Source organism: Chenopodium album, chromosome 24, assembly GCF_948465745.1.
Source record: "Chenopodium album chromosome 24, dcCheAlbu1.1, whole genome shotgun sequence".
NCBI lineage: Eukaryota > Viridiplantae > Streptophyta > Magnoliopsida > Caryophyllales > Amaranthaceae > Chenopodium > Chenopodium album.
In genome coordinates this window covers 7,970,577-7,984,856 of record NC_137857.1, presented here as the reverse complement: position 1 = coordinate 7,984,856, position 14,280 = coordinate 7,970,577, and the positions used below count along the sequence as shown (strand labels likewise).

The 14,280-nt window shown below is 32.2% G+C and overlaps 2 protein-coding genes across 2 annotated transcripts; both read right to left on the bottom strand.

Moving 5' to 3' along the window:
* Positions 1–2,958: 2,958 nt before the first annotated feature.
* Positions 2,959–3,647, bottom strand: LOC145610494 (auxin-binding protein ABP19a-like). The gene has a single exon (XM_081665822.1). It carries the CDS (start codon positions 3,589–3,591, stop codon positions 2,959–2,961), a length of 633 nt encoding a protein of 210 aa, XP_081521948.1. The 5' UTR covers positions 3,592–3,647.
* An 8,023-nt stretch (positions 3,648–11,670) lies between these two features.
* On the bottom strand, positions 11,671–12,204 carry LOC145610493 (STS14 protein-like). Its single transcript, XM_081665821.1, has one exon. The coding sequence runs from the start codon at positions 12,202–12,204 to the stop codon at positions 11,671–11,673; it is 534 nt and encodes a 177-aa protein (XP_081521947.1).
* Between the last annotated feature and the right edge of the window lie 2,076 nt (positions 12,205–14,280).

Here is a 14,280-nt window from a genome sequence, read left to right as displayed (position 1 = left end):
AAGGTACGAAATTTTTTGTAGGCGCATATAAGCATTATGAGATAGGGATGAGGTAGTGATTAGTGGATACCCAAATGGGTGGTGGCCTGAGGTAGGGGTGGCTTTAGATTTGTACCTGGTAGTTTAAGGGAAATTTGTTGGTACTTTTAGACCTCAATAACATATAGTGCAATGTTTTTTAACATGAGGTTTAAAAGTATCGATGATGAATACTCTTTCTATCTCGTAATAATCGCAATACATTTTTCTTTTGCACTGTTTATATATTTACTTTGACTCCACTTTTTATTAATTTATAAATAAACATATATTGCCATGTAAAATATTTTTCGATCAGTATATGTGTATATTTTCATTAGATTAAGCTTTTATACTTCTAAATTTTATATGATTATAAATATTAATGCATGGTCAAAGATGTGTTGGGCCGACACACGTGTCACTCATGTCATACATTAAATTGGCTTGTTGATGACTTGTGACTTACTTTTGACTTCGATTAGATTGACACACATGCCAATCATGTCATACATTAAGAGGATGCTACGAAATGTATGTCGTGCAACGCGGTCTTATCTTTCACAGATGATGACTTGTTGATAGGGTCAAAACCCCACAATACAACCTTATTTGTGTTAGGGTGCATTCGTGAACAAAAAGTGAGTCCCATTTTAGTTGATTGTGGATTCGCTGTTAACATCATGCCAAAATCCACTATGACAGAGTTAAATCAAGATGGATGAATTATCTAAAAGTTGCATAGTGATCCAAGGATTTAATCTTGACAAGTCAGCGTGCAATAGGCATATACGCCTAGAACTCACAATGGGAGAGTTAACTTTATCAACTCTCTTTCATGTGATTGACACAAAGACGTCATACAAAATGTTGCTAGGACGCCCTTGGTTGCATGAGAATGTGTTGTCGCATCGACCCTTCATTAATGTCTCAAGTACTATCAATCGTGGGGGTGAAAAGAAGATAAATGGGGATATCAAACCCTTTAATTAGCAAAGAAGATTCTTACTTTATTTGCCAATGCTAAGTTTTTTGAAGAGGAAGAGGCGTCAGATCAAGTGAGATATTATCTTAACAAGTCCTTTCAACCGAAAAAAGAGAAGCTAAGGAGAGCATTGCATACATTAATTTGGGTATGTATGACAATTTATTTAATTTCATGGATTCGATTAGTTTGTGTACATGTATACTTTTCGATTGAGATGAACACTTTGACCGACACAAATGCCAAACAAAAAAAAAAGATGTGCATTGACATGTGTGTCGGTCAAAGTGTTGCGGATCATTTGTAACGAAAGGAGTGCTTATTATCTATACTTAGTATTTAAAAAAGCAAACCAAAAAAGACATATGTCATCATTCTATTACACTTCCCTATCATCTTCTTCAACTCAATGTGCCTCATGTCGTTTTTTATTTTTAACTATACAATTCTTCTTAACTCTTTCATTACACACTTTATCTTCATCTCCCCTCTTTACTTCAACCTTTTAATATTCTCTCTTTGATTTTAATCCCTCCATCTTCTTTCTATTAAGTCTCATTTCAAATTAAAGTCCCAAAATTTTTATTTCTTTAATTATGTTTTCAGTTACATATTACACTCATAATTATTTATTGATTTTTCCTCACTCATCTCGCAATGCAATATTCTATGAACAAGCCGTGCATTGCACGGGCCAGAAGGCTAGTTGTCATTAATAAGGTCTAAAAACACGGACTGTAGACACTTGTTATTATCGTTAGTGACAAGTGTAATTATTGATTTATAACGCCCCTCTACATGTTTTTCTCTCTTCTCTATTAGTTATTCATTGAGTCATGTGGCCCCTAATCCTCTCTATTTTAGTTATCCTTTTCCATAAAAAACTCCTTTCACAATTTTTTAAATTTAATGCTTCTCTTGTCTCATTGAATTAGTTACTTCGTATAACCTAAGCATTTCCCTTTTTTAGGGGCTCAATTTTAAAGTTAGAATAGAACACATGTATTGTCATTTCAATTTTCAATCAACGTTAAAAGCAATTAATAACTTCCTTAATGTATGCAAAGCAGTTTAAAACCATAATATGTCATGAAAAAAGGATAAGTTGAATTTGACTAGAGTGTGTTGATGTAATGGTGTGTAGCTTCGACTTATATTAACTTTTGAACATATGTTAAATTGTCTGAATTTGGTAGTTCTAGACTTGCCCTTAGTAAATTTGTTTATAATTAAGTCGCATTCTGAAATCAATCAAGTCGAAATAAATTGAAGAGAACACTTCATTCATTACCTTGGCATATCTCAATAATTATATCTCGATGATTAAGGTTGTAAAATGTTGAGCATATAATTCAAAGACTACAAAAATATGTGTTCGTTACATTATAAAATATTTAAAAATGGTTTTCCATTCCAATTAAAAACCATACGGGATACTCGTAATATCACATGATTTTGGCCGCGATGGGACCTCCTTGTTATTTATGAAGTGATTTTTTTTTTTTTTAATAACGGATGCAACGTAGATTCATATTTAATAATTGGTGAAACATTAAAAATAATGTATACTTTCATAATCTCTAAATTACTTTTTAAAAAATATGAATTTTATAATGTACATAATTTTGCATTTTATGAATCAAATGTCTGCTCTAATACTTATAATTACGAATCAATTGAGTGTTTGTTTTTATAATTATTTTACTAATCAAACGGGTGTTCGTTATTATTAATTTTTTAATTATTCACAACTACGATCTGTAGATTCTGTACATAGTATTTTTTTTTTTTTCAAGGTCCGCTTTCAATAGATGGATAAATGCATTTATTACGATATCAAAATGATTTATTAAAACAAACATAGATTATTTTATTATTAAAGAAATTGTAACAAACACCTAAGAGGTGTTATAATTTAATTTTATAATATTACATTGATTAAATTACGAAAACGTTCAATGTTTACCACCAAACGCCTTCTTAAGCTTCTTGACTTGGTTATCATCAAGAAGCATGGTTTTCACCGCAAGATCAGTAGGGAAATTCCCAGCAAAGAGAGAGTTATCGATGAATTGAAGCCCCGGCTTCGCGCTATTCAAGGTAACGAATGCAACCGCCGGAGTTTTACCAACGTTAAGTTGGAAGTGCAAGAGTGATTGTGGGAATACCATGATATCACCAACTTTGAGTTTCTTGTAATAAGCTGTGTTATTGGTGGAAATGAATCCAGCAATAATTTCACCTTGAGCCAATACAAGAACCTCCGAGGTACGGTGCACATGCAACGCTATAACGCCATCTAAGTCGAAGTCTAACCTGGCCATGGCAAGCCCTAGACCGTTAAAGGCCGCAAATTCAGAGGAAAATGCCGGGGTAACGGCTGCCTTGTACACGTTTTTTGTGTCTCCCGGGGCGCTTAGCCCCGTGAAAACAAAATCGTCAAATGTGACTTTAGCAGGATTTTTACAAGAGTACCCTGCCGGACCATTAGGGAGAGTGTAATCCGCAACACAAAAGTCCTCGACAATTTGTGCTTGAGAAATGATAGAAAAAAGAGACAAAAGGAGGAAAATTGCAAAATATTTCATTTTTTTAGAGGACTAGAGAATTTTGCTAATTACTTCAAAGAGTATTAGAAGTATGTGTTTTTTTGGTTTGGTTGATGGAGTGTTAAGGAAAATGTTGGTCCTTTTTATAGATGAAGAGAGGTAGGGTGACAAGGATAGAAAGGATAGGATATGCATGGTTGCTTTCACATTGTAATTATGGTAATAAATCAAACTTGATTTTCTTTATTTATTTTTTTATATTTATTACTCCCTCAATTTTATGATAATTGACCCGCTTGGACTTTTTCATTATATATAAATTTAGCTTTGACTATATTGTTTTTACTAACCTATTATTAAAAATTAGGAAAATTTGACAATTATCACCTTCTATTATGTTCATTTTAGCAATTACCACCTTCTATTTTTTTTTTTTTTGAAAATTACCACCTTCTATTTTCAAAAACATCAAAAGTTACCACCTTCTTGCCCCTCTACTACCACGTCACGTCATTTTGGGCTCATTCTTTCCCTTTCCTCCCTATTTTCCTCACATTTCTCATTCCTAACTCGATTCTCATCCCCCCTTTCACTTCTTTTCCCCCAAACAATCAAAAACACTTCAATTCACTCCTCCAAATCAAAATTGACGAACAATTATTGGTGGTTTGGGGGAAAAAAGTGAAAGGGGAGATGAGAATCCAAATAGGAATGAGAAATGTGAGGGAAATAGGGAGGAAAGGGAAAGAATGGGCCCAAAATGACGTCACGTGGTAGTTGACGGGCAAGAAGGTGGTAACTTTTGATGTTTTTGAAAATAGAAGGTGGTAATTTTCAAAAAAAAAAAAATAGAAGGTGGTAATTGTCAAAATTTCCTAAAAATTATGTAAAATATTGTCAAAAAGATTGATATAGTACAAATTTTTATCATTTTAAATTTTTATAATTATTACTAATGTTTAAATTATTTATAATTAAGATCAAATTAGTACATGGGCAAGTGTGTCAAATTTGACTGTGTCATTATTTTTGAACGGGGGGATTAATAGAAAAAAATTAATTTGTTCTTTTTTTTTTCCTCTCATCAATGGAGAAATCAAAATTTTCCGATTTACTTCTATAAATGAAATTATACGGAAAGAAATCAAAAAATCAAATTTCAATTCAAATGATATACTAGTAAAGCTATGAGATTTTCATCTATGTTTATTATTTGATATTACCTGCATTTCAATTTTGGCTTTTAACACTAATCACAAACTTTAATTTTCTTAGCTTATAGGATCTAAAAATAAAAAAAATGATCATGTAAAATCTTGTTAGATTCATCTCAGTGTGTTATTTTATAATATCAACTTTTTATATTTTTCACTTATTTATAATTGAGATATTTAAGATTGAATTTATGAATTAGCAAATGTGACAAAATAAATAATTAAATAAAATAAAAAAAATCTGTCAACAACTTTGAAATAGATTAAGTATATACATTAAACTTATTTTTACATGATAATAAAACTAATTGTAGTATCTAATTAAAACATTATTTGTCAATAGATGACCAAAGAAGGAGAGAGAAAAAGAAAAACGTAAGATGATAGCAAGGCAAAATGAGAGGAGAGAATAATGTGGGACCACATTAACCAACTACTTTGCACTTATGTGGGTCACAATCATTTGAACACTTGTTAATATTGATATATATGTTATACTAATAATTTTGTTAATATTGATAATAAGATGGTTTAATGGACCAATGTCCTTCATTTAAATGATCTAATACTACCTCTAAACTATATACTTCCTCCGTTTCTTTTTACTTGCAACACAGCCTTGTGGCACGTGTTTTGAGGTCGGGTTTATGTAATGTAATCGGATAAATTATTCATTATAATTTTTACAAATGATACTTAACTCTATTCTAATCTCCGTGTAAAAATTATATTCATAAAATCGCTCGTTTACCCTCACTAATCATCTCCTAAAACAGCGTGCCTAAAAGGTGTGTTGCAAGTAAAAGAAAACAGAGGAAGTATAATTATTATACATAAGGGTTTTAGGGTTTTTTTTTTATATTTTGTATTTAGTAAGTGAGACCATGTGACGCGTGAAAAAAGGAGGTATCCTTTCTCTTGAGGTTTTAATAATGGGACATTATGTGCTCTGATACCATGTTCTTATTTTTTTCTTTTTTTCTTTTCTTTTACCTTTTTTTTTTGTGGAGGTAATCCTCTATACTTGTGACTTTGTGAGTTTGTCAATGATGTGAATCAAGAGAGTAATTCTTTTGAAGAGCCAATTACATTAATTTTAAGTCCAATAGGGTTCGAACTTGGAGGGAAAAGTCAAGAATAGGTCACTTGTTTGATTATCATATCAAGGAAGAAGGAAATTTTATACTTAGTTTTTTTTTTTTTTAGAGTTTTGCTTGTAAGTTTTTACCTTTCACTTGAGAGGGTTTTTATTGGTTTAAGCACTTAGGATTAAGTATATTTTCTATTATTTAGTTACTATAAACTTCCTAGTATATTAGGAAAATGTTTAGTTTGTTTAAGATTAGTTTTCATATTCTAATTGAAGTAGTTTCTTAATCCAATTAGGATTGGTTTTCTATTCTAGTTAGGATACTTGGGGGGCAAGGTTAGGGGTTTGTCCTAATCCTTGAAGGGATGGAATTAGCTTATTTTTAGTCTATAAATAAGGGATTTTCGTGGCTCTTAGATAAATATCTTATATTTTTTGATATTATCTCCTTATTTACATATATCAAACACCTAATAATTACAAAATTTCGGTGTCAACAAATGCCCCCTCGAGACCTGTTGTGAAGATTTGATATCGGATGCAACTTGGTCTCAAATTTTTCTTGTAGAATTTGAAAGCAAATTTGGTATGCCCCCATTAAATACGAGTTTTGAGACTTGAAGATTGGAGATGAATAGCGAAAATTGTCCCACCGAGTGTGCCAATTTGTAAACCATAAAAATTCAAACCTGCAATATATAAATAAAGAGGCAGAAAAATATACGGGAACAATTAATTTTATTAATAGTTTGTGGATTACAACTCTCGTAAATCTCTTGATTCCTCTCTCCAAAGGGCTAGGGTTTTGATATTTATTTATAGTACGGGGCCTTGTCGGCTTAATCGATACTATGTACCTACAATGTTTGGTAGTAGGGAGGAAACGGGGTTTTGTAACTTATTCCATCTGAGCCTCCTTTAATTAAACCCTAGATGACGACCTCTTTATATAGAGTGTCGTAGAGTAGTAAACAAGATAGCTATAATATATTCTACGAGATCTTAAAGATAATATCTTAAATTTTTTAGTATTATCTCATAGTTTATATAAATCTGACACCTAATAATTAACAAAATTTCGGTGTCAACATATGCCCCCTCGAGACTTGTTGTGGAGATTTGATATAGAATGCAACTTGGTCTTAAAATTTTCCTGTAGAATTTGAAAGCACATTTGGCATGCCCCCAGAGATCCCACAGATTTGAAACTTGGAGAGCGGAGATGAAAAGCGAAAATTGTCCCACCGAGCGTACCAATTTGTAAACCATAAAAATTCAAACCTGCAATACATAATAAAGAGGCAGAAAAATATACGGGAACAATTATTTTCATTTATAATTTGTGGGTTACAACTCTCGTAGATCTCTTGATTCCTCTCTCCAAAGGGCTAGGGTTTGATATTTGTTTATAGTACGGGGCCTTGTCGGCTTATTCCATACTATAAATAGGACTATAAAAACAAACAGTTAAACTTGTTTGATTCGCCTCATTGCATTCAGCTTGGGAGCATCCCAACTCCAAAGACTTCAATTCGGCCACATGACCTGTTTATACGCGCAAGACTTCTTATTTTCAACCCATTGATCAACCGTAGTCACCATTACACTGATGACATACATAATGTTTTGAGCGTACTTGGTGTTATTGGTCCTCCTTACGTCGGGCATATGACATTTGTTAATGACCTTGTTGTATGTTACAAAATCATTGGCGGCTTTAGCTAGAGTTGTGTTCCAACTCGTTGGGGGCACGCCTACCCCGGCCCTTACCTCATTGTGCATGTATAGGAACTCCTGAGCGACTCGGTCTAGTGGTGGGAGCTTCCGGGCATGATCGTGATCGTAGGGTGAAGAGAGGAATAGAAGAGAAAGTAGAGTCGTTAGGAAATGGGACGACATTGTATGTAATATGGATGTAACCCTTGTAGCTAGGATGGACATTTAAAATAAACACTGAGTTGTTGACTTGACGATTTTGCCCTTGGTTGTGGTTGACTTATTGTGGGAAGTCGTGTGCGAGTTAGGGGTATTTTTGTAATTTCAATGAGTCCTAAATATTACAAGATGCGGAAGGGTATGAAACTATGAAAGGGTTGAAGATTCATGGTAGTTAGAATGGTTGGTGCAAGACAATGACTCCTAAGGGCTCAAGGTTGTTCATCTCTTTTTTAAATAAGCATTATAATTGTATAACTAGTTTTGGATGAGATGTTTTTACGGTTAAATATTGTAAAGAACGATGGGAGCATTTTTATAATTTTGTTAAAATTATCTTAATTTATACCAAATTATTCATAATAATTTAAAGTTTTTATGGTCCCTCATATATAAGTGCAATCTAGTGGAAAGGAGAGTATTTTCCAATCATGAGGTTGGGGGTTCAATCCCCACTAGTGACAATTTGGGGGGGTGTGGGATTCCCTTATCTTCCCATCACTCTTCCAAACTGTCTAGCTCGCTAACCTGGGCCGAGATGACATGTGAGAGGTTCCGGCCCGATAAGGCCCTTCTCCTTACCAACCCAAAAAAATACATACATATATATATATTATATATATATATATATATATATATAATATAATATAAGTGTCGTTTACCACAACTCTCCAAAACACCAATGCTTAAATTTGGTGCAATCTTCTTTTTTTTTTTTTTTTTTTGAAAAATAACTACCCTATCTCTAAATTAAAGAATCCATAAATTCTTTTTAAAAAGACACATATATAACTTCCACTTATTATACGAGTAATGTTTTTTTTTTTCATAACATACATATATACCGTACATTAGCACGTATACATTCTAATAATTATAATTTCAGTTAATAAGCCTATTGATGATTGAATTCAATATGACTCTCCAGCATCAATTACATTAAATTAAAATTCATGACCTAATACCAAAATTCTACTTAAAATCACGTAACTTAAATTTAATGTTAACCTAAGCAATCGATGTTTGATAATTTTAAACTTCCAAGCATGACTACTTGTACTTAAACCTAGCTTGATTATTCAAACAACTCGATTATTAAGACAAAAATCAAGAAAAACTACCAAGTAAGTCATAACTCAAAATTTAGATTTGATTAATAACATATATCTTCTTACAAAATTTTTTCTTAAGTACATACACCAACATAATGCTTAAGAGATCGGTGTAGAATATTATCCAAACTAGGTAATTACACTTAATGACTTCAAGAAAGCTAAGTCATGCATGCTAATTAAGCTAATACTCATTACTCAATAGCCGAGCACTAAATTTGTGACAATAAGAGGGCATAACAACTTGAGCAGGAAGTTTGGGAAGACATGGCGAGTTGTCGATGCCTTGGTGATTCACCGGAGTTATCGTTGCGACACCTTGATTAGCCGTGACACCTTTAGTAGAAGAAGCGGCTGGTGTTGAAGACGACGTAGTGAATTTGATCTTCTTCTTGCTGCTTTCTGATTTCTGAGGATGAGAAACACAACTTAATGATGACATTTTGCTCATAATACTATGAACAACATTACTGAGTTTAGCCATTACGACTTCTTCACGCAAAAACACCGAGAAAATAAAGAAAGAACGAGTATTGTGTATGAAACTCTAAAGCAAATAATTTGGCCTATTTATACACAAATTTGGACTACGCGTAATTTTCAAGGAAAGTCGGTTGCTAGAGATAAATTACAAAACCAATAAAAAGTCGAAGGATATTTTGTAAGAGGATAAAGATTAGTGTAATTCCTATTTTACAAAAATTGTTGTAAGTCCAATAGTCAACCGTCATTAGTAATTTAGTACTCTTATTATCTTGATGGAAAAATTAAAATAAGTTTCCATAAATAATTATACAAGATAATAAATTAATAATGTAGGCAAAATACGATTTCATATTTTAGATATTTTAGATAATATTAGCTACTAAGATAGTAGGTAATAATATTTATTATTATTCCCGTCAAAAAATAATATTTATTATTATTACTTTTACAAACTAATCCTAATTATGTATGACTAATATTTTTAAGAGATAGTACATGCAAATTCCACATGCATGTCAATAGAGAAAATAATTAAATTAATTTTAACTAAGTTTAATTTAGAAAAAATAAATTTATATAAATAATGAAAATTATATCGTATAGAACACCCGATTAGCCCGTGGAGGGCAATTAATGTGCCAACAATCCAGGAGATATATGATGGGATGTGAATATGGGATATATGATACGGAGTAGTAATTGGAAAACAAATTACTGTGGCTATGAAATTTAATTAATACGTACTACGAGTAAAGAGTTAAATATTGAAAAGTGTTAAATATTCTCTTGAGGGATTTATCGTTCTTTTAATTAACCTGCAATCTACATAATTTCAAAATTTGTTTTCTAAATAATATTTAACTAATAATATTGATCAATTTTAATAATAGTGTTGTTTTTCCTATTAGGAACTAATTACTATTGTTAAAGAGCAATGCAAACAACTTCGACTTAACAGTACACCTACACTTAAAAATTATGAAGTTATTACATAAACTAAATTTTTCTTTACTTAATTTTGATACTGATCCAACAATAAATGTGACTAATAATTATTTGGTCACTTAATAAGCCTATCGATAATTGAATTCAATATGGCTCAAGAGCAAAACTTGATTCATAATCAATTACATTAAATTAAAATTCATGACCTAATACGAAACTTCTACTTGAAATTAAACCACGTAACTTGAATTTAATGTTAACCTAAGCCCTCAATATTTGATAATTATTATTCTATCATCTATACTAATATGAAGGTGTTACTAATTAAGAACGTCTTTGTGCCACGTTGACCACGCCACGTCTCCGTCAAATATTGTATCTCTTTTAAACTTTGAGCTTCCTATGAATGATAATTGATTGCTCTCGAGGAGCGTTTTTCAAATAAAAAAAAATAGTATTTGTGCCACGTAGACCACGCCACGTCACCTACTCCATCTCTCATTGTGCCACCACATCACTACTCAATCAACCTAATTCATTATGCCACGTCACCCAATATTGCTTCATATAAAAAAGATGATGATAAGGGGATTCGAAGGATGGTTATTTAACCATCTAAGCTTATTATCAACTATGTTATAACATGAAAATAAATGTATATAATTGATAATCACAAGGTACTGTCTAATTAAAAAAAAAAAAAAAAAAAAAAAAAAAAAAAAAAAAAGACATAAAAAATATCAAATACATATAATCACAAGGAATAATTAAAGTAGCAACCCGGTACAACGTCCGTGCTACACACTAGTATATACTACGTATATATATAAGTGCAGAGTATGTAGTTAGTTGATGTGGTCTCAGTTTTTTTCCCTCAATCTAAATCCATGTTGTCTTATAAGTTATAACTTAGTACTTCGTATTAGTTTATTACTACAACCATTTAGTCTTATTATGAAAAAAAAAAAAAAACACGATTGATTAACACTATACACCACCCAATCAGGCAATCATATCATATATCATAGTAGAAATAAGAGTGAGGAGTAGCTCAGCTGGTTAGAGATTCCTCCCGATTTCAGATGATTCTAAGAGGCTGAGATCGATTATTATCACTAACACCAAAAAAAAAATATAACATAGTAGAAATGACACAATTTTGAAAATGTATGGAGTAGAAACTATTTGCCCTAAGGTCAATTGAGCAGAAATAAAAAGTCAAAGAAACACCTACAAGTCATATCTAGCATAAATAAAGCTTAATCATTCATCCATTAATTTATTCAATTTGCAATAACACTATCATATCAAAAGACATAGAAGAAGAAAATGCCATTTATTGGGCCTGAATAATCATCTTATACACATAATTATTGCCATATTGGCATTTTGATTTCGACTTAATATCAATAGGTTTTGGTGGACTATAAAAACAAACAGTCAAACTTGACCAATCAGCCTCCTTACAAAGAGCTTGGGAGCAACCCAACTCCGAAGTCTTCGGCCACACCACCTGCTTGTACGACCAAGACTTCTTGTCTTCAACCCAAACATCCACCGCAGTCACGGTTCGTCCGATTGTGGACAAGATGTTTTCCCCGTATTCTTTTTTATTGTTGCTGTTCCTTACATCGGGCATTTGGCATTGGTTATTGACCTCATAGTACATTACAAAATCATCAGCTGCCTTTGCTAGAGTTGAGTTCCAACTCATCGGGGCCACCCCTACTTTGGCCCTGACCTCATTGTGCGTGTCTAGGAACTCTCGAGCAGATTGGTCTAGTGGTGAGAGGTTCCGTTCACGGCCGTGGTCGGAAGGTGAGGAGAGGAGTAGAAGAGAGAGTAGAGACGTTAAGAAATGGGACGACATTTTTGTGATTTGGATTGGATGCCATACGTTGTAGGATATAAAATAAACAATAATTTGTTGCCTTGACGGTTTTGCCCTTGACTTGTAGTTGACTTGTTGGGGAGAATCACATGTGAGTTAAGGGTAATTTTGTAATTGCTTTGGACCGATGTCACAAAAGATGCCGAAGGATATGGAAGGGTTGAAGATTCGTGTTAGATAGAATGGTTGGTGCAAGTCAATGATTCCCAAGGAGCAAGGACCCAAGGTTGTTTATAGTTTTACTAGGTTAGATACCGTGCGATGCACAGTTTATATAAAACTATTTTAAATTTGTACATTTTAATAATAATGAATCGCTATTATACATAAATATAAATAAGAATTACGTACATTTTGTCATTTAAAATCGTTTAATTTCATCAAAACTATGATATAATATCTGTTCGACGTCGTCTAATTCATAATTTAATGTAAGAGATCATTTATTAGTGTGTTATTAAAAATTGTTTCGATTTCCTACGATTAAATTGATAGGTTTTAGTTATAAGATAGAAGCTTCTAGTATTTAAATTTCAAAAATGTTAAATAGGATAACTCTACCAAAAAAAAAAAGACATCATCATTGCATTTACGAGGGAAAATTTTGATTAAGAGAACGACACGTGGGCAATGATGATGTCATCATCTTCTGTTTTAGTAATAGTTAATAGATTTGAATGAGATGTTCCTATGCGTTCCTAACTTCTATGACATTATGAAAATAGACATTATGACGACTAAACCAAAAATCTAATACATAATGAATTTAAATTTATTCATTTTATAATAGGTTTTTAAAATTAAGTCAAGGATAGTATATTAGTAAGTGTAGTATGTAGTGAGATTAGATGGGTGGAAAATTGGAAATGGAGCTATTTATACCCTTTGGTGTTTAGTGAATTGGGTCCAAAGGAGCTTTTGGGCTGGCTTGGAGTCTTAACGTGACCTTGGATCTTATTCTAAGTAGTTGTGATAGGCAATGAGAGGTTTAGGGCTAATTGTGGCCCATTTAATGAGGAGACCAACTATGACCTCGGATCTTACGTCTACAATAGTAACAACCTAAGACAATGCCCAGACTATTCAATTTTTTTGTTTATATATTTTGTTTATAATAAAACTTATTGGGTAAATAATACTCCGTAAATATTAGTCATTTATTTGCATTATTTATAAGTAGCCAATCATTTTCTTTCAAAAAAAAAAATAATAAATAGCCAATCATTTCCGTAACTATTCGTTTATTTTAATGATGAAGTTATTGATAAAGGTTTCCTAATTATTATATTCATAATTTTTTATTTTTTAGACAAAATATATTCATAATCTTAAAATAAGCAAAACCAAATGTATTGTACCCCACCTGTGGGATTTAATGTGTCAACAAAAATGATCACCTTATAATTAATTATTGCCATATGCGCCACACAAGAAGTATAGTCAAATTAGGTGTATTAGGACTCATTTATAGTGTACTATATGTTGCTGCATAAACAAGCTACGCTACAGAGCACATCATGTGCTCAAGTTCCTCTTTGTGCATGCACTTGGGGAATCTTATGTACGTTAGTCAATTACACAACATCATCTCGTGCCTCTTGGAGTTATGTTGTATGCCCCCTTGTCTCTTTGAATAGGCTTCCAAATTAAGGTCTATGGATTGTGTTTTTAATTTCAATGTCTTTGCGCCATCCGTCCAACCAGTTTAGCCCTATTTTTGTTTTTCCATTTGTGTTATTAAATTTGTCCCATGGTTTTTTTAAAAGGAAGATCAAAAAGGCGATAAAGAATAATGAAAAATAGTCAAATAATGCACAGCAGCACATGTTTTCTCTTGTACCAACTTTTAAAATAGTGAAAAACTACCTTTGGGTCATCAAATCTAGTGGCCTTGAACAAATTTATAGGCTCAAAATTATCGCATAAATATATACATAGGGCCTGTTCTCAGCTTAATTTCAGTTCAATTCAGTTCCTAATTTCCTTCTCTCATAAGCAATTCAGTTTATTTCAATTCAGCTTAGTTCAGCAAATCAAAACAGGCCCATAATTGAC